Source organism: Streptopelia decaocto, assembly GCF_964273445.1.
Source record: "Streptopelia decaocto genome assembly, chromosome: 13".
NCBI lineage: Eukaryota > Metazoa > Chordata > Aves > Columbiformes > Columbidae > Streptopelia > Streptopelia decaocto.
The window spans coordinates 6,663,486-6,683,588 of NC_138668.1; the positions used below are offsets into that span (position 1 = coordinate 6,663,486).

A 20,103-nucleotide genomic window follows, 5' to 3' on the forward strand; every position below is an offset into this window, starting at 1 on the left:
CTTAAACAATTAACCCGAGATGAAATTAAGCTGGCTTCTTCTTATCTCCATGGGTGTGGAGAAGATGTTTCTCATCTGAATTTGTTTGACTTCACCTTCTGCAGACCCTCGTTGGAGTCCAGGAGCCCTGGTTGCAAGGTGTCTGTGCAAGACTGCAAACCGTGTCCGGGATAAACTGGGATCTGCTGGTTTTGCGTACTCTGATGGTGCAGAGAAGTCTGCAGTTGGTTTGAAGAAAGCTCAAAATACTCAAGTGTACCCTGAGCATCTTTATTCCCTAGGAGTGTGCTGGGGAGGGGTTGGCACCAGAGCACAAACGTGTTTACTGAGTAGTCTTAATATAACTGGAAATCATGGCTGTTTTTTTTCTGCGTTACCCCGCTGGGTTGATGTGGAAGTTGAGTAGTGTCCAGCCCTTATGTTGGTTCTTATGTACCAATTTCACCTGGTGTTTTTTGTATTAAGACCAAGTAATTTTTAAACAATAAATCTCTAGACAAGCCAGTGCATTGCTTTTTCATTGTTATGGCAACACATATAAAGAGTAAGAAAGCTGGATGTTGGTGACTGTTGGAAAAGGTCCACATCAGTTGGTGGCAGTTGACTGAGGTCCATTAACGGCACCTCCGAAGCCAGCTGGCATGTGGAACACAGAGTGGCCATGCCTTGCCAATATTTGATGCAAGTTTATAATCTTTATCTTTTATTTTCCTCCTAGGATCCCCGGAGCAAACACAAATTTAAAATCCACACATACTCCAGCCCCACCTTCTGTGACCACTGCGGGTCGTTGCTGTATGGGCTCATTCACCAGGGGATGAAATGTGACAGTAAGTGATGTAACCGGTGGCTGTGCTTGCAGCAGTGGGGGGCTCTGGAACCCCTTGGGGGGCTCTGGCACCCTGAGGTCCTGCACAGGGGCTCCCAGCCCACCTGAGCTGTGGCCAAGAGCCTGTCCCCTGTGCCATCGTGTGGAGCACGCTGCAGGGCTGCTGGTGCCAGGGCGGCTGGGCACCCCTCATGGGGAGTCCATGTGGCTGCTGCAGGGAGTGGGGAGGGAACGGTGTCCATCTCAGGGGGATCCTGCCTGTAAATCCCCCCTTGTAGCATCGCCCGCATCCCCCCGGCAGCATCATCTCTGGCTCTTGAAGCGCTGACTCCGACTGACACCCTGTGGCCGTGGCGGTGGCTGCTGCGGTGACACAGCCTCTCTGGAGCGCTGCGGGTGCCAGGCTGGGGAGTTATTGTACAGAGAGGAGAAAATGGGGGGTGAAAGAAGAGGGAGAGGATGGAGAGGGAGATCAGTTCTCTTCCAAGTTAATCTTGTACGTTCCTGTTCCAAAGGACTGTGAATATACAGCGTCTGCTGACACGCTTACGCCGTCTGCAGGGAACAGCAGACTCTGCTGCTCACCATGTGCTGGTTTTCTCATAAATATAGAAGCTTGCTGACTGTTGTGGGAACAGTGTATTCATTATCACCTTTAAAATGTTACCAAGTGGAAATGAAATTAAAATATAAAATTATGTATATTTATATATTTTGTGTATATAAGGTTTTATACATGTATATATGCAGACGCATCTGCAGGTAATTTTTAATGCCCTTTATCAGCTCCTGGTGAATCTGGGTGAATGTCCAGCATTGCACCACGGGTGTGGTGGAAGAGAAGTTTGATAAACTGGCAAAACTCAAGTAATCAGAATAAGGGCCAAAAGCTCTGTAGTATCTGTAGGCAGGACTGGTGGCGGGTCCCCGTGTCCCTGCAGGGCTCTGCCGGTGTCTCCGGCTGCGTTTAAAGGTCCATTTACTGCGTGTTTATCTCAGAATCCCTCACAAACATCCCCATTTGAAAGGAGGACAAGTTCTTCCCCGCTCCATCCCCTCTGAACACCCCGTGACCCTCAGCAGTGGTGACAGGGGTGCTGAGTGTCCCTTTCTCTCTGCTCACAGCCTGTATGATGAACGTGCACAAGCGCTGCGTGATGAACGTCCCCAGCCTGTGCGGGACGGACCACACCGAGCGCCGGGGACGGATATACATCCGGGCAGACATCGAGAAGGACGTGCTCACCGTTGTAGGTAGGTGTGCGCCCCAGGTACAGCCCCTGCAGGCGGGGTCCCTGGTTCCCCCGCTGCTGGTGTGTGCTGTGCCCGCAGCCGTGCCGGCCATGGCAACTCCGGGAGTGTGGTGCCAGCTAAATACCTGCACTGTATAGCCGTGCTAAATAGCTCTTCCAGTTACAGACTTCTGAAACTGCTTTTTGAATCACGTAAAATTTCAGCATCCGCAGCATCCTGGGAAGGAGTGGCAGTTCAGTTTAGCTATGCCGAGTGGAAAAGCCTGTTGTTTGTTTTTGTGCTGTGTGATGATGAACATCCATTTCCTGGTCTTCTTTCCATGCCCTTGATGGTACCTGGGCCCGTACAGGCCTTGGTGCAAATCTTGGGTGGTGCTTTTACATGACTAGAACTTTGCAACCTTCTTCCACCGATCCATCCTGTACAGCCTCAGCCTCTGTCCACCACGGGTGACGCCAGCCCTGCGGTGTGGCTGGGCATGGGGTTCCATGCTGCCCCGGTGATGACAGCCCTTGTTCTTCCCGATTCCGTGCTGCTCCCCAGCCCTGATGGATGCTGAGCTGGAGCAGGGTGCTGTGCTCACAGGAGATCGGGGGCTGCGCTGGTCCTGGTGCCCAGCGGTGGGGTGCAGGCAGGAGCTGTCCCTGTGTCCCCAGAGCAGGCACAGCATGACAGTGCTGGCTCACAGTGTCCCTTGGGGATGTGCCAGGGGTGGGACATGGGGCTGGCAAAGGCTGCAGGCAGCTGGGCAGTGCCAGGCTCAGCAGAGGCTCCTGCCCTGAGCATCACAGGGACACGACAGCAACCCATGGGGAAACCCGTTGTCCCCCATCCCAGTTTTCTGTCCTGGAACTCCTCTGTTCTCGATTTTTATCACAAAACATGATTATACCATCTCTAAATGCTTTTGCCACCCGGATTTTGAGTTTCCAGAAGACGTCGCTTCCCACTGTGTGACCTGTAAGCATCTCAGGAAACACAAGCTGTATCTTGTGAAGCCTCTTCTCCCCTGCGTGGAGAGATCAGCCCCAAGCTGTGGCTCTCTCTGTCGGGTGCCAGTGACAGCATATCCGGGTGCCAGTGACAGCGTGTGGCGGTGGGAGGCAGGGAGAGCCCGCAGGCAGCTTGTGGCAGAGCCGGGCTTTGTCTCACCAAGGCTGAGCCCAGGGCTGAGCCGAGGAAGGAGGTTTCTGCCCACGCTGGGTTACAGTCCCTCTAGGGGCTGCCAAGCTGGTCACAGTTATTCACAGGATGAGTTAAACCCACCCACCTGCCCACGTAGCAGAAACCCCCCTGGGTGGGCCTGGGGGTACCAGGCTGGTGACACTGATAACAAGGACTGGACCTGTCTCCATCATCCCACCAGCCCTGGCTCCTCCTGGATAGTGCTGGGACCAGCATCCTGCCGGGCTGGCAGCAGGAGTTGCTGCGACATCCATGGGGTTTGCTTCAGCGGGATGGGGTCAGCTCTGAGGCGTCCCGCTGTGCTCATTGATTTTAGAACAAGAGGAAATGGCTACAGTTGTGCCAGGGTAGTTTCAGATTGGATCTTGGGAACAGTTTCTTCCCGGAAAGGGCTGTCAGGCATTGGAACAGGCTGCCCAGGGCAGTGGTGGAGTCGCCATCCCTGGAGGGGTCGAACAGATGTGGAGATGAGGTTCTCAGGGGCGTGGAGTAGTTCTAGAGTTCAAATAAAATACCAAGTTACTAAAATATTAATGAAAAATTGAAAAATGTTGTGTTCTGGTTGTTTTGTTAGTGGTGTTGGTTGTTTTTTAAATTTTGTTTTCATTTGTCCTTAAAGAAGAGCTTCAACAAATGACACAGAACTTTCACAGAAGTGCTGCTGCCCAGGTACCTTCCCTGCAGGGGACACTGGTCCCCAGCCCTGGCAGTGCCAGTGGGGCGCGGATCTTGTCCTCCCGCTGGCACCGCAGCCGCGTTCCCACTGCCCCGGCCCCTTGCTGTGCAGCTGGATTTTCTTTTCTTCAGCTGGGTTTGAAAGACTTGTGTTATTTCTAGCCCTTTATGTGGAGGTGTTGGTGAAAGCATGTAATCTGTTGGCTTTTCCAGAGAGGCAGGGAAACACACTGTGCGCTCCAGCTCCGCTGCGGGGCTGCCAAGGGAGTGGGAGCACTTTGGGAGATGAGAGACTCAGGCGGGGGCTCTGCCTTCCCTCCTGCCTCTGGCAGGGCAGGGGCTTGAGGTTTTCACCCCAGAAAACCAGGATTTTTGCTCCAGGGGAGGTGGGAAGGTCTGTTGCGACCCAAAGCAGAGGTGAGCACCCAGCCCTCGGGGCATGTGGTGGGTGCTGCCATGGTGGCTTTAGCTCCTTGCTGAACAACAGAGATTTCCATCCCTCCAGTGACTGTTTGCTTCAAAAACACAAAGCCCTAAAGTGACGACCGGGTTTGTATTGCCAGGGTTTTGGCAGGGAGAGGCTAGATGCTGAAAAGTTGGCCCTGGAGCTGTGGCCAGGGCTGGTTGCAGAGGCAGCAGAGCTCAGGGTGAAGGGCTGTGCTGGGTTTGGGCACCGGGGACTCCACGGCACGAGGATGGAGGAGCCGCAGCGGGACACAGTGCTGTGCTGGTGTGGCCATGGCTGGGACATCGAGCTGCTCAGAGAGGTCTGTGCTGCTGACTTTGTGCACCAAAAACCACCTGTGTCCCTTCCCGCAGCTCCTGGTTGCCCACCCTGGGGTGGCCCGTGGGGACACAGTCACAGAGCAGCTCCTGCAGGGACCCAGAGGGCTGAGCTGGTGGGCAGACATCTGCTGGAACAGATTTCTGGTGGAAAATGCCTTTTACTTGTTTTCTGTGGAAATCTCAGTTTGGGGCGGGCAAGGGGTGGATTCTATCACGGACGGGAGCGGTGGGTGGGTGGGTGGCAGAGCACCCCAGCATGGGGGGGATGATGAGCCCCATCATTGTGGTGCTCGGGCTGGTGAGTTTGGGGCTGCAGGTGGAAATCTGTCTGCTCACCTGCCCCACCCCGTGGGTGCCGTGGGGCTGGAAGCACCTTGGGATGGAGAGCACATATGACAACTAATTGTCAAAATACAGATGAGCAGAGGTTGGCAGGACAGGGGAGGAGGAGGTTTCTACAAAGCAAGATCAGGTCTGAGCAGCGGGATCAGAAACCAACTATTCATCCCACCAGGTGTGGAGACCCTTGATCAGAAATCTAATAAGCTTTCCCATGGCAGAAGAGCATCACAGCTCTAGTACAAACGTAGCAGGTGCGGTGCCTGGGCAGGAGTGCCCGCAGGTGGCAGCACAACCATGGCCGATGGAGACTGAGAACAACCACCTGCTTTTATTTTTTCATCCATTTGACAGAAATTTGCTATATGCTTTTTGGCAGTGTGTTTTTCTTTTCTCTCTCTTTCTTTGACTTTTTTTTTTTTTTTTTTAATTTGTAAAGCTAACCTTTTTCTCCCAATGGAAAACACAGCTTTTTGGTTAAACAAGGTATGTTGTTTGACTTAGAATGACTTGTTGGCTTAGCTAGCAACCTGAAAAATTGCATTTCTTGGCCATCCCCATTTTTGCAGCTGACGGAGACTTGTCCCAGCAGCATTTCTGCCCCTCACGCTCTGTTACCTGAGACCTCCCCTGGCAGATGGCAGCAGGAGATGCTGCTGCTGCCCCTGCAGTGAATGCTCCATCTTCAGCTCACAAAATGAAGCTCAATAAAGGAGCCGTGCTTAAGCATAACCCAAGCTGGCACTGTGAACCGCACTGCTGCAAGGTTTAACCCAAAGCCATACTGCGGGCTATGGAGCGGGTGTTCACGGGGACAGAGCAGCCCCTGTGGGGCTCTGCTGCCCTTCAGCAAGGGCTGTGCTGGTGCTTTGCTTTTGTACAGCACTTGGCACAGCACAGACCTGCCTACGGCACAGTCTGCCAGATACTAACATTGTAAAAATTATTATAATATCATGAGAAAGATCCAAATTTCAATATTTTTAACTCATTCTTAGCTCTGAAGAACCAGGATGAACCTCAAAGCTGTATGGTGGGAGACTGGGGAGAGCATCTATGCTGGGTCCTGCAGCAGTTGGTGAGGCTTTGGACAGGGCAAGGGATTGAAAATCAATACCCAAACCCCCAGATTTCTCAAAATCCACACAGTGTGCCCAGGACAGCCCTGGCTGGCTCTCACTGTGCTTGACTCCCATCCTCTGTGTGTGAGTTGATAAGCCAGCAACTCCTCCTAATTAGCTTCCCAGCTCCTGGGTCTGTTGTGTTAATCACTCCTTTATGCTGGGAGAGCAGCTCTGTTACAGCTCTTTTCACGTTGTACGTCGGATGTAATTGTATAATGGGTGCACACGGGAGCACTCACAGCCCTGCATCGCTGTTGTGTGCTGCTGCTGAGCGCTGGGGTTTATTGGTGCTCCCAGTGATTAAAAATGCACGCCTTTGTCTAATAATGGGGCACCTGGACAAATAAATGGCACCTTCCCGGTGCCGGTGGCTTTGCACCCTTGGCTGGCAAGGGCAGACTCAGACTGTGCAGCATGTCCCTGCTCTGCGCTGGAGACAGGGCTTGCAGCTCCACCAGCCAAAGGCGGGTTCCAAAATCCGGGAGGTTTCTGAGGGCCTTGTTAATTAGGCTACAAAACAATCTGCATCTCATCCAGCAAAGCTCTTGGATATGTGCTCTTGGCAAGTGCTTCTCTTCTGAAGCACCAACACGAGCTGAGCGGGGATGATGGGATCAGCGTCCCAGGGGGGTGAGCAGGGCCCCTGCCATGGAGCCACTGGGACAGCCCGACCCCTCGCTGGGACCTGCTCTCCGTGTTGGGATGCTCAGGGTTTTGCTTTGTGTGAGAGGGAGCCGGCTGTAGGTGATGTCCCTGGCCCACTCCTGTGGATCCCACGGATCCCTGGGGCTGCTCGATATCAGTCTGTCTGTGTCCACAAGTCGGAACCTGCCGGCTCCAAGGGCAGCAATGCAGTGAGGATGGTCCCACTGTCCCATGACCCCGGAGTCAACAGTAACACACTATTTCTTCTGAAGGACACAAGAAAAAAGATTTGTGAACAGAGCAGCAATCTCAGCACACGGGATGGCGCGTTGCACCCACCGGTGTGCGAGGTCTGTGTGGGATGAGGCGTGAGGATGCTGTGGAGCAGGACCAATGTGATGGAGCATGGCAGGGCATTGTCTGGCTCATGGTGGACAAGAGCAAATGCATATTCACAGCCTGTGCTCTGCTCTGGGCTTTGATCAAGTATCTTATTAGTGGGAAAAGACTGCTGAATAAAGTGGGAAATTGTAGCAAATTAAAATGTCATCAAGGCGTTGCACATTTTTGCTTCCATAATAGAAAAGCTTCCCAATGCAGATTATTCTGAGCCTGTCATGTTAAGAGCCGTGAATATTTGAGTTTGGGAACCAGAGGAGCGAGAGAATGTGACGACTGGGCTTGGAGCCCATTAAATCTGTTGCTTCTCCAAGATGGTGAGACAGTAAGTTGCAGGGAGGACTCTGCTTGTGCATTGCTGCTCTCCTGCACCGAGAGCTGCTCGTCCTGCTGCTCTGCTCAGCGGGAGCTGCAGCCCAGCGTGTCCCATCGTGTGTCCTGGTGCAGTCCAGCATGTCCCATCGTGTGTGCTGGTGCAGCCCAGCATGTCCCATCGTGTGTGCTGGTGCAGTCCAGTGCGTCGCATCGTGTGTCCTGTTGCATCCCGGTGTGTTCTGGCAGGGAGTTCATCATGTATCTCAGAGCAGCAGTGTTCTACAGGGACTAAAATGCAGAAACCCCCACGTTAGGGCTATGGTGCGAGTTCTGTGCCAGCCACAGGAGGTGGAGACTGCTCAGCACATTTCGGTGATTTTGACCCATGTGCGTGTGACAGCGGGGGCTGCCCTGTCCCCATGCAAGGGCTGCTGGAGTGTGTGGACCATGTCGGGTTCCCTCATCTCTCTTGGCAGTCCCAGCAATGTGCTGAGGTCACTGCTGGCTCCTGCGAGGCTGGGACCCTCGTTAGGACCCTCATTAGGACTTTGGGAGCGTGGTGCCAGCTCGGGGTTACGGCTGATCCCCCTGTTGCGCCTGTGACATCGGCAGTGGCTGCTGGGACCGGAGCCTTGCTATTTACTGAGCTGATGAAGTAAAACATTGACCAAAACTGAAACCAATTATGCTGTGATTAGATAAATGAGCTGGAAGTGTGTTAATTATTAATCACCGGCCCAGGAAGATGCAGCCATAATGAGTCCTGTGCGTTTTCTATTGTATAAGTATGTGCAAATATATTCTTCTGCAGACTATTAATTAACTGTTTTAATGCATGAGGGTGTTAATCCGAGTGCGGGTTCCTGCTGGAACGTGGCTGCTCCCAGAGGGGATGGCATGTGCTGCTGCAGGGCACCCCAGAGCCTTCCCCTCCCCAGAACCCCGTCCAAGGGCTGTGAAACAGGGGTGCCGCTGGCACGGCTGGTGTATTGCTGGCCAAGGCTATGGTGAGCTGCTTGAGCTGGGTTGCGAGGCTGAGCTCAGCTCTGCCCGTCCCTCGCAATGCACAGCGCTTGCAGAGGGGTTTTTCCCTGTAGTGGGCAATTGGAGCACAATGATCTGCACCGAGTGTGTCGTCATGGCCTTTTGCCTCGGAGCTGGAGGTGAAGGGTTGGCAGCCGGTGTAAGCTGTGTTTAAGAGCTGGGTAGGAGTGGGTTTTGTTGTAGGCTTTTTTTAACATAAACGTGAACCCCCATATGGCACTGCATATTTAGCAAAGAACTTTCTGGTGTTTATTTATCCGGCATATTAATCCTGCCTTCCCATGGAAACCCAGGTACCAGCCGAGAACAGCCCCACAATCCCCGCAGGTGGTGGGGCCGCTGCAGCATCTCCTGTGTGCCCATGGTTGAGGCCAGAATGACTGTGATCTCCCCTGCTTTGGCCATTTGTTATACTGATATTTTTCCCTGTGTTTGCCATTGGAGATGTGGGTGTCTGAAATAAGTGTCTCTTCCCAAGCCTGTTCCTGCAGTTATAGCTGGCTGAGTAGTTAAAAAAATGTTGTCTGAATAATTTATTTGGAAACTATTGTAAATTTTGCAGAATAAATTATTCAAATAACATTCAACCAGCTCTACCTGCCCTGGCCCTACAAGGCGATACGGGTGACATCTTGTTCCCACGGCAATGGTGCAGTGTCCCCAGGCCAGCACTGCACCTCCCTGCCATGCTCCCCGGGTGGGGGAGAGGCTCTTCTGCACAGAACCCTCCCCGCACAGCACTGCTGCCCCTGCCGACCCTCAGCCGTGCACCTCTGGCTGCCGGTCTTGGGCTGCTGAGGTTTTACCAGGGTGCTGGGTCATGGGCAGCATGTTCTGCAAACACATTCGGAGGGGAGATGGGGAAGGAACTGGTGTAAAATTAGAGTTATTTGGCCAGCCCCAGTGCACGGCAGTGATGGCATCCCAGCCATGAGGGTTGTGGGGATGCTCCTGCAGCCGTGGGGGATGCAGTGACGTGCCCATAGCCACAGGGGATGTGATGTTGCTCCTGCGGCCATGGGTGACGTGGGGATTCTCCCACAGCCATGGGCAATGCTCCTGCAGCTGTGGGGGATGCAGCAATGCTCCTGCAGCCGTGGGGTTGCAGTGATGCTGTTGTGGGCAATGCAGGGATGCTTCTGCAGCCGTGGGTGATGCGGGGATGCTGCCGTGGTGCTGTGGGTGTGTGGGGAGGGACCCGCCAGGTGCTGCCGAGCCACAGCCTATGCCAAGCGCTCACTTGCATGTCCTTGTGGTCGCACACAGGTCCCCTCAGTTATGTGCAGGCACCACGGTATGTGGAGGGGGATGTGGGGGCTGTGCCCACCCCAAATCCCCCCCAGATCCCAGGATGTCCAGAACTTACCGGTGCCTCATCCTGACCATAGCCTGAACCAGGGCGGCTTCTCCTCAGCCATAGCTGGGCTTGGTACCCAAAGTGATTTAAGACCAGCTGCTTTAAATGGGATCGTAATATTCTTACCCATCACTATTAATAATGATGTTACTACTTCTTAATGATGCACAAAACCATTGGAATAGATGTAAAACTATTTTATATCAAATTTAACTGTCAAAGAAATGTCATAAACAGTTGGAGAGGAGAACATTTCTCCCGACATCAGACATCACTACTACACTTCCTGAGGATTTTATTTTTCTTTCACTGAATTGTTGATTTCTGCTTGAAAAGTCAGAAAGTTACTTAAGGTCAAGAGGAAGCATTCTCTTTTTTAAAATGAATAGATAAAATTATTCCCATTAATGAAATTTCTAGGTCTGCATGCTGAGATAATAACATGAGGTAATCAAATCTTATGCTTCAGGGCATAAACTGATTGACTGTGAGGGTCAGGAATTATTTTTGCTGTTCCTTAAAGAAGTGAACAATGGCCTGATAAATGATGAAGGCTTATTCATTTGTCTCCAGAGGATATTACGCTGCCCATTTGGACGGTGCAATGTGAATCAAAGCCAGAGCGCTCGTTCAGTGTGACACAATTTCACGTCCCCTCTCTGTAAGGGGACATCGTCTGAATTGCGTCCCGAGTGCCAGCAGCTCCTTCCAGCTCTGGGGCTGATTCTGCTGCTCACAGCATGACCGGTACCATCTGTCTGGGGGCGTGAGGAGCCCCCGGGGATTTGTGCTGACCCCCTGGTGGGTGAAGAATGATGGTGACTAGCGGGGACTGTGCTGCCCAAGTGCTGGGAGTGGGACTGGGGCTGGGACAGGCACTGTTCGTACCCCAGTACCATGACACCCCAGTTTAGCTGGTTCTGCACCACAGCGACTGGCTTTTGGTGTGGAGATGGGATCATCCACAAGGCACCGACATCCCCCTGTGCTGCAGGTGGCCAGGGCTGTTGAAAATACCTTTGCATAATGATTTCAAAGCCAGGAAGGGAAGGTGGTAAAAGCCCAGCAGAGGTGCAGGGGCTGTGAAGAGGCTCAGCTGGACACTTGAGAGCATCATTCCCTGGGGTGTGGGCAGGGGGTCCCTGTCCCCTGCTCGGATGGCAGCAGGAGCCTGTGGAAGGGGACAGATCCCTGCAGTTGTGATGATGTTGGACCAATTGGGAGTTAAGGATGGAGCTGTGCAAGGGTTGGGGGGTACCTGGGGGGGCTCTGGGCTGGGGACTGCTGGACAGGGACACTTCCCACCTCTGTGAACAGCAAAAGCAATGCCTGCTGTTCGTGTACAAACCCGATGAAGATGTGTCCCCTGCGGGCTCATTGCCAGTCAGGTGGTGCCTTGGCAGGACCTATTGTGGGACTTTCTTCTAATAGGCTTTTGTGTTTTATAATTCAAGAACGTGGTTCTAAAGATTGCTTTTTGTCCTATCAAAAAGTCACAGATAAAGGCTTATAACGATGATGAGAAAATACGTGTTCTTCCCCTCTGATAAGGGGCAAGGCAGAGGAAGGCCTTCTGGCTGTGTTAGTGCAGAGCCATGGTGGGGCCCTTGGAAATTAAACTCATTAGTTAAAGATTTCACACAGCAGATTGCAAGCCTTTCTGCTTGGATGGTACAAAGCTCTCCACAGAAGATTTTGATGGAGAATCCAAATTAAGCCACAGAAAACTCTGTGCATCCTCTGAAGTGCGGAGCTGGTATTTCTGTCCAAACTTAAAAATAAAATATCACTTATTAAATGGCACGTGAAGGTAATTGTCAGAACATAATGGAAATGAAGCCATGCTGTTTGTGTCCCAGCATGGGTGGAGGGAGACGCGGGGCTGTGCAGGTTCAGTATCTCGTGGGGTTCTACACGTTCATTATCTGATGGGGTGATACGAAGCAGGTAACACCCATCAGGTGCTGCTGGCACCGCCGTGGTTTGTACCCATGCAGGGTCCCCAGAGGGCGGCTCAGGTGGCTCGGGGAGCAGCCTGTGTGATATCTAAGAAATCAGTAATAACCGGTGAAGCTTGAAAGCTGCTTGGGTCTGATGTTTTGTTGTCCTCCTGAGATGTCTGTTTTCTGTTTAAACAAATTTTCAGCCTTGGTCCTGCCTGGTACAGGAAGGGCGAATCCTCCTTGGGTATCTTCTCACAAGTGCTTTTAGGTTGCTCCGGTGTCCCCAACCCACCTCATTACTCTCCCTGGGGACAATGGCAGATTTTGGAGTGGAGGGTCCGTGGGTCCTGCCAATTCATCCCTGCTGGGAAAATGAGACCACTGCTGCCTAAACAACCTGCGGGAGGGGCGGCCGCAGGAATGGGACCTTTGCAATCCTACCCCTCTTCCAGACAGCAAAGCTGCTGCTCGCACAGGAGCAGGGAAAGCTCTTTGTAAAAGCTGATGCTGAGAGCTGCTGCATCTGCATCCCTGACTGCGGCGACCTCACAGCAGAGCGATGCAGCCTGTCCGGGTCACGAGCCATCGTGGTGAGGTCTCTGGCATCGCTGCCTCGGGGGCTGTCGGCCATGAAGTCGTTCCTGCCCTTTTCCAAGGGGCAGGAGGCAGCTCTGGCTCCCGCCTCGTCTCTGCAGGCTGGGGAATCTCTGCTGCTGGATCGCAGCTCTAAACTTCTTAAAGCTGAGAGCAAACAACAAATTATCCTACCAGAGAGTGAGAGTAATCTCTTGTGTTGATCCATCAGCCTCCGTGTCCGTTAGAGCTGGATTTGCTTTGCGTTGGTAACTGTATGTCGTTTCTCATGCAACGTCCGTGTCTGCACAAATTCGGTTTTAATTCTGTGTTTAATCACTGATTTCACACTTACCCTTGGCACACAGGGAAGTTGTCAATTGTTGGGTATTTTTGTAGTTTGAATACTGAATTTAATCCTTTTTCTCCTCTCCAGTAAGAGATGCTAAAAACCTAGTTCCTATGGATCCTAACGGCTTGTCAGATCCCTACGTGAAGCTTAAACTAATCCCTGACCCCAAAAATGAAAGCAAACAGAAGACCAAAACTATCAAGTGCTCCCTGAATCCTGAATGGAATGAGACATTTAAATTGTAAGTACAAGAAAAATGTTTAAACTTGTAAACTAATTTTTCTCACCCCTAAGAACTCATGTGATTGTATTTGCTCTGATTTAATTATTCAGAGACATTAAGCTGGTTCAGCTGAGAAATGGTTATTTTCAGTCCCGTCAGCGTGACTCAGAAATGCTCAAACCTCTGCCCTGACCCTGATCAAAGCTGAGTGTTTCAGGGCAGGACCTCTACATTGTCCGTTTGAAATGGATGCAGTTGGGGAGATTAAATATTGGAGAGCTGAGCGGTCGGTGAAGGCCGTCCCTTCATTGTGCACCCGTGTTCTCATGGCCGTGGAGGGGCAGGGTGGGACAGCAATGGCTTCCACAATCAACCTGTCCCTTTCTCCTTCCCCCGCTCCAGCCAGCTGAAGGAGACGGACAAGGACAGGCGGTTGTCTGTGGAGATCTGGGACTGGGACCTGACCAGCAGGAACGATTTCATGGGCTCCTTGTCCTTTGGGATCTCTGAGCTGCAGAAGATGGGAGTTGATGGATGGTAAGAGTTGTAATTGTTTTAAAAATACTATGGGCAAAAAGCAGTCCTTATCTCTTTGGCAATGTGGTTTCCTGAGGCGTGCAGGGAACAAGGCTGTGAGGGGGGGACACGCTTCCAGTTGTGATCTGTGGCGGGAGCAGCGCAGTGAAGCACACGGACTGGCCCTGCTCAATAAAAGGAGGGATGCTACCCAAGTGTGTAATTGCCACTGCTCGTTACCGTGCGGAAGATGAACGCAGTGGGTCTGTAACACCACACTGAATGGGTCTCTTCATTTCCATTTTATCTCCCCCAGCAGGACACATGCCACGTTATTTCCCTCTTTTTCTTCCCCAGCCAGTGATGCCTGAGAGCTCTGTTACCTTTCCGTGGCATAATTGAAAATACATGTTATACGTCTTTTGGAAAGCAAAACCTGCCTGGTCTTAATTTTACATTCCACGAATTGATCAAACACCCCAGACTGTGTCTTTGCCCCTGTGGAGGCCATACGTGTGTCACGTAAAGCAGGGGATGGAGAGGAGGAGGAGGAGTGACAGAGGGGCTGTCTGCACAGCGCTGGATGCTGTTCCCTGGGAAACCCCCATCCAGGCAGGGCTGGCGCTGCCCCCAAATTCCCCATCACCCTGAGGATCTGTTTGTTTCACCGGGGTTGATGTGCTGCTGGTTCTGACGCAGCCCAAAGGCTGAGCCTTTTCCCAGCCTTTTAAAACTCATGTCAGTGGAAATCTAAATAGTTTTCCTTGTTATAGCATTTAGAATAAGCTCTGGAAGGAGCTCTGATGTGTATTTCATATTGAAACAGCTGCAGTTAATGGAGAAAACAAGCTCAAAGGAAGAGTCTATCCTTATATAATGCAAACAGTGTGTTGCTGTTTGTCACAGCCCCTGTAGATAACACACAGCTGATACCAACCTGCACGGCCAGGAGGGGCTCGATGGGCTTTGCCTGTGGCTGTGTGAAATACCTCAGATCGGTATGATGTTCCCATGATTTCTGATAATTGCTGCTTAAACTTTTTTCCTTTTTGTTCTGGTGAGCATCTTGACTTTGTGCCCAGGGTTTCTGGCACTGACAGGCTCTGTGTGCTGCCCCCATAGAGTCCCTTGGCACCTGGTGGGATGGAGCTCACCCAGGCGTGTGCCTGTGGCCATGATGAGAGACGTGTGCTTTGTCTGGGGCGTTTTGGGTCAGGCTTGTGTTTTGGAAGAGGCGTCAGTGCTCTGTGGTGTCAGGGCAGCAGGTGGTGGATGCGCTTTCTGGGCTGGTCCCGCTCCAGCATGGGATCCTGGGAACATCCCTGCACTGGGGGTGTGTTTGGGAACTGGCTGAGTTTGTGTTTGGGGGTGTGGGGTTTGGGGAGGTCTTCTAAGCCTGGGTAAGGGCCACCTGAGGCAGGTACAGCGGAGGCAGAGCTGTGCTTCGGAGCAGGAGATGTGGTCCTGCCCACGGTCCTGCCTGCCGTCCTGACTTGAGGATCTCACTCTCTCCCTCCAGGTTTAAGCTGCTGAGCCAGGAGGAGGGGGAGTATTTCAACGTCCCGGTGCCTCCTGAGGGAGAAGAAGGAAACGAGGAACTGAGGCAGAAATTTGAGGTGAATTGATTTTTCTTGGGAACACAAGGGTTTTCCTCATTACCTGCCATGCCCTCAGCAAGGGGCTTTTTCCAGCAGCATAGGGAGCAAGGGTGCAGCCCATCAGTCCTCCTTCTCCCCATACTGCACCCCCTCCCAGTCCTTTCTGCGGCATGCCTGGCTCCAGGGCATGAACTGTCAGCAGCGTGTGCAGAATGTAAGTCGTTCAGGTGCATTTAACATAAAAAAAGTCACCCTGAAGATGTGAAGCTTTCCAGCAATGTTTTGGTTATGTTAAATAATTAACAAGGCCGGTGTGGGAGTGGGAAGTTTGTGATGCACCTGCAGCAGCTCCTGCCTCGCTGGGTCGTGTCACACCAGGATGGTGCTTCCAGGACAGGGGACACCGGAGCAACCACAGGTGCTTGGAGCAGGGATCTGGTCACACCGTGGATCCCTGTGGCTCCTCCAGCACAGGGGATGCGGGAAGCAGGAGCAGCTGCCCAGCGGAATGATGGGGAGCTGCGAGATGAGCCAAGAGCTTCACTTCGTGGGGGTTTGCGGAAGAGCAAGATAAGGCAAAAGAATTCAGCTGCACCAGGAGCTGCAGTGTGGGGCTCATTCGCGTCCAGTTTTCTGGTGGGATTATGAGTATGGTTTTTAATTGTAGCACATGGAATGAGCCATCCGTGTTGCCATTCTGGAGTGCTCCGTTCTGGTTTGAAAGTGCAGTGACCTGTGTGTCTGACTTTGGCATAGAAGCAGGCAGTAGGTTACTAGGGAAAGGGAACTATCGTTTCTGGTGGATGAGGAGATGAGAGATATAGAAATGATTCTTTGGCACTTAAGTCAGGTTGAAAATACAGCAGAGAATGTTGCACGATGCAGTTTAGTGTAATGTTTGCTTGGCGCCTTGTGCTCCACTAAGAGTGTGATTGATCCCATGTCACTGCTCCTGCGGGTAAGAAGAGTCTGAAATCCCATCATTTCTATGATGTTGTTTTTTCTTATTGCAAACAAGCAGCATAGCAAATGTTCCCCTCTCATTTGCATTGCTTCAGACAATGTCTGTCTTCCTGTTAGGGTTACATAATTCACAATTTGTGTTTGCCAGAGTGAGTATAGCGTAGCTAAATAAGGAGATACTTCATTTAATGTCTTTCAAACACTGTATTCCAATTGAAGTGGGATGAATATCCTGGATGTCCCAAGATGACCTGATATCACCGTGCTCCTGATGTCAGCATGTGCATGTGTTGTTGGTACAGCAGTTCCAGTCTTGTTCTGAGGTGCCATATAATAGGATTTGTTTGTCTGGTTTTTATGTCATGCTGCTGATTATGAATTAATATAATTAACCAAGATAAATGAAGATATTATTATAATTGGATTTGTAGCTAATCTCAGAAAGAAGCCCTTTCTTAGCGGTGAAAAGTCATGGCAGCCTCTGTGCCCTGCCTCGTGCATGGGGTCTGGGCTGGGGTTTAGGAGGGGGATGGTTGGGTGGTCTGGCACGGGGTGTCCCCGTCCCCAACAGCGCTTTGCACCGAGGCGCCAATGGCAGAAATGCTGCTGGGCTGTGAGCCTGGGGGCAACTTGGAGGAGCGGGAATGTGGTTTCCAATGACATGGGTAATCCATCCTCCCTCACCCAGTCCAGACAGCGTGTCTTCCCCATCACATCCTCTTTCGTGAGCAAGTCAGTGCCACGGGGAGCAGAATCCCTGCCCGGCAGAGCGGTGGCTGTGCCGCTGTCCCCAGGGGCAGCAGAGCGCTGGGACCTGGTTGTGATGGAGCAGCCAGGTGCTGTCGCAGCATTTCAGACAATGAGGACTGAAAAGAATCCTTCAATCGATCTGCATTAGTGCTGTTTGATCCCGCCTGTTCCTGGGCAGCGCAAATCAATAGGACAATAGAGATGCACATGACAGGTTGATATTTCGAGCGGACTTAACGTTGCACAGACACCCAGCTGGAAGGCACGAGGTGTCAGGAGCTGCGGGGATGCTCGCAGGCTGGGACAGGAGCAGCTCCCCGTGCTTGGCCGGGTCCTGCTGCTGCCGTTCCTGCAGCCCCCTGCCCACCATGGCCAGGGCTGGACAGGAGAGTACAAGAAAAAAGCCCAGAGCTACATCCCCCCCAACTCTGCTCCATCTTTATCAGCTGCTCGCTGGAATAGCTTGATAGATGGGAATGTCAGCTGCTATTGCATAAATTCAGATGTAGTAAATTAACTGTGACAAATGGAGTTGGATAACAAAGGTCAAGTGCTTTTTAGAAAAAATTTAGTGAGCAATACTTGGCACACTTCAGTTGTAAACCTTAAAGAGGTCTTGAGATTGTGTGAGCATTAGGAGCATATTAAAAACAAGTTAGAGGACATTTGTACTCAGAGATAGATATTAGAGACACTTGATAGCAAATTAAGACGCTTCACTTGGGGATGACAATCTTTAAATCTCCTTGACCCTTATTTTGGGCTCTTTTGTGGAAAGACCTTTCCCTCTCCTGGCCAATCAACATGCTGAGCCTACTCTATCCGGGAAGTCATGTTGTGTTTGTGTCCTCATCCTATCTCCTATGAACACACCAGGATGCTGCATGTTCGTGTCAAGTGCAAGGCTGTGACTGGAGGCACCTGAGGTCGCTCTCACACCCAGGTGCTGCTGGAAACGCTCTACTGGGAGCTGGCCCTTTTGCTGGGATGAAGCAAATGAAAATCCTTTCCCCTGCTTTGTGTTGCTCTTTTCCGCTGTGCTTGGGGCTGGAAGCCTTCCCTAATGTCGGTCAGTGTTTCCCAGGGTCCCACGGCCGAGCCCGGGGCTGCAGGCGTGTGGGACTATGGGCTCAGTAGAACTGTGCTTTCGACATTGTTTAATGGAAGCATAATATTGCCCTTGGATTTTATTACAGCTTGTTTTCACAGAGGTTAATTTAGTGTCAAATCTGATCTGACAAGATTGTTTTTCAGCTGCGATAGAGTCCTTAGGAAGCTTTCACAGAATATGACTGTTTTGCCTGCTGCTAAGTACACGTTTCTTTTGGAGGCAGCTCTGAAACACAAGGGGGTGAGGACTGCTGAAGGCAGTTCCACGGTGCAGGGCTGGCTTGTGGGGCGCAGAGCCCGCTCTGGTTGGGTCCCCACAGCTGGTCCCTCCTTGACCAGGATTGATGAGCAGCTCTTGGTTGGTGCCAGAGCTGCTGTTTTTCCCATGAGCCCATTTGAAGTAAAGCGCTCTGGCTGGGTATCCCCTTCTTTTGGGGCCGTTGCAAAAGGCTGAAGATTACAATGAGGAAAACCCCTTGTATCTGGGGAGAGGTGACTTTCTTTGGTTTCCAGCGTGTGCACGTTTCCCCGTTGCAAACAGCCGTGCTGTGCGCGGCTCTGCCAGGAGCTGTTGGCCGGTTTCAGCCTCTGCCGCGGTGCAGAGCCGCGGTAGCAACAACGGCGTTTGCAAATCTGGGGGACCACCCCTACAGTTTGCAGTGCAGGAGTTTTTCAGATGTTTGGAGGTGCTGCAAGTGACCTTGAATGGAGAATTCTGCAGCACGGAGAACCTCGCAAGAACCAATTAGCAGCAGCAAAGGCTGGAGATTACTTGTGAGCTCCTATCTGGAGGAGCTACGAGCAGCAGCCAAATTGAACTGCTGGAATCGGGTTAATGGAATTTCATGCTAGACTGAGCTCAGTGCAAGCCTTACACTGTCTCATACTTCTAAAAATTAAAACCAAATAAATTGTGAGATAGCTTTTACAAACTGTGGTTCGGCAAATTAGATAGCCCCGGCCCAATGAGGGGGTGCTGAGCCACCGATGAGATTTGGTGGTTAAAAATGGGGGGTTTTGTGAGGCTCCTTAATAAGCAGTTGTGATTGCGGCAGCTTGCGCGGTTGCTTGGGGATGCAGGAGGAGCACTTGCTATTCTGGTTTGTTCAAAATGTGTTTGTAGCTTCCTACATTCAGCCTGAACTGGCACGGGAGTGCAGTTCTCTTCGATATCAGATAATAACAGAGGTGGAGCTGGATGAAAAGTCCACTATTATACCTGAATGTATTTATATTCACCTGTCCTTTCCTGGTGAGGTGAGCGGCAGAGCTCAGCTTTGAGAAGACGAGCCTCATTTAGCCTCTGTTTGATAGTTCGGATGAGCTGGAGCATGGGCCGGGGTCTCTCCCCAGGCACCTGGGGACTGCGGTCACGGGTGATGGGCAGAGGTGGTTCCCAGTTGCTGTTGCAGAGGTTAACTGGGAACCAGCCAAACAGTGCAATGTGTTGGGGCTGGTAACATCTCCAGTGCCTTTCTTGGGGCCGTCCCTGTCACCCTTACAGAAAAGGTTCCCATAGCTCAGGGTAAGGTTTGACCTGGGAAAGAACTGGTTAAGGTGGGATTTCAGGAGCAGGGGCTGGTTTTGCAGTGACCTGTCTCCACACCGCTTTCAGTAATTTTATCTCTTTTCTCCCCGTCCCATCTCCACCTTTGCAGAGAGCCAAGATTGGAGCAGGGTCCAAGGCTGCGGATGAGAAGACGACAAATGCCATTTCTAAATTCGACAACAACGGGAGCAGAGATCGGATGAAACTTTCGGATTTCAATTTCCTGATGGTGCTGGGAAAAGGAAGCTTTGGGAAGGTGTGGTACAACATGCGCCTTCGCGCTTGCTGTGTTTAACACGTTAGTGGCGTTTCTGTGCTGCAGCCGTGTGGCTGCTCTGCTGTGGTCTGTCCTTGCTCTGCTGGGAGCGCTGGTGTCGGGGTAATGGGAGCCCATCTGGACTGTGGGACTGCTGGGTCACAGTGGCAAAGAACCAAAATGTCTGATCAGATCACAGAAATCAGATACTCAATGTCTTTAAAACTCTTTCTTATTTGGCCACTTTATTCTCTAATAATTACAAGTATACATGAACATTTTAATTAAATTTCCAGACCGGTTATGAGTGGTAACAGA

General features: G+C 51.6%; 1 protein-coding gene across 2 annotated transcripts in view; it reads left to right on the plus strand.

Moving 5' to 3' along the window:
• The window catches only part of PRKCB (protein kinase C beta), a 104,438-nt gene that overhangs the window by 53,578 nt on the left and 30,757 nt on the right, over nucleotides 1–20,103 (plus strand). For both annotated transcript variants that reach the window (XM_082064800.1, XM_082064799.1), the window contains exons 4-9: nucleotides 719–830; nucleotides 1,955–2,083; nucleotides 12,905–13,061; nucleotides 13,446–13,580; nucleotides 15,079–15,175; nucleotides 19,639–19,785. In XM_082064800.1, the coding sequence (XP_081920926.1) occupies nucleotides 719–830; nucleotides 1,955–2,083; nucleotides 12,905–13,061; nucleotides 13,446–13,580; nucleotides 15,079–15,175; nucleotides 19,639–19,785 (777 nt within the window). The remainder of the gene's footprint in view (nucleotides 1–718; nucleotides 831–1,954; nucleotides 2,084–12,904; nucleotides 13,062–13,445; nucleotides 13,581–15,078; nucleotides 15,176–19,638; nucleotides 19,786–20,103) is intronic.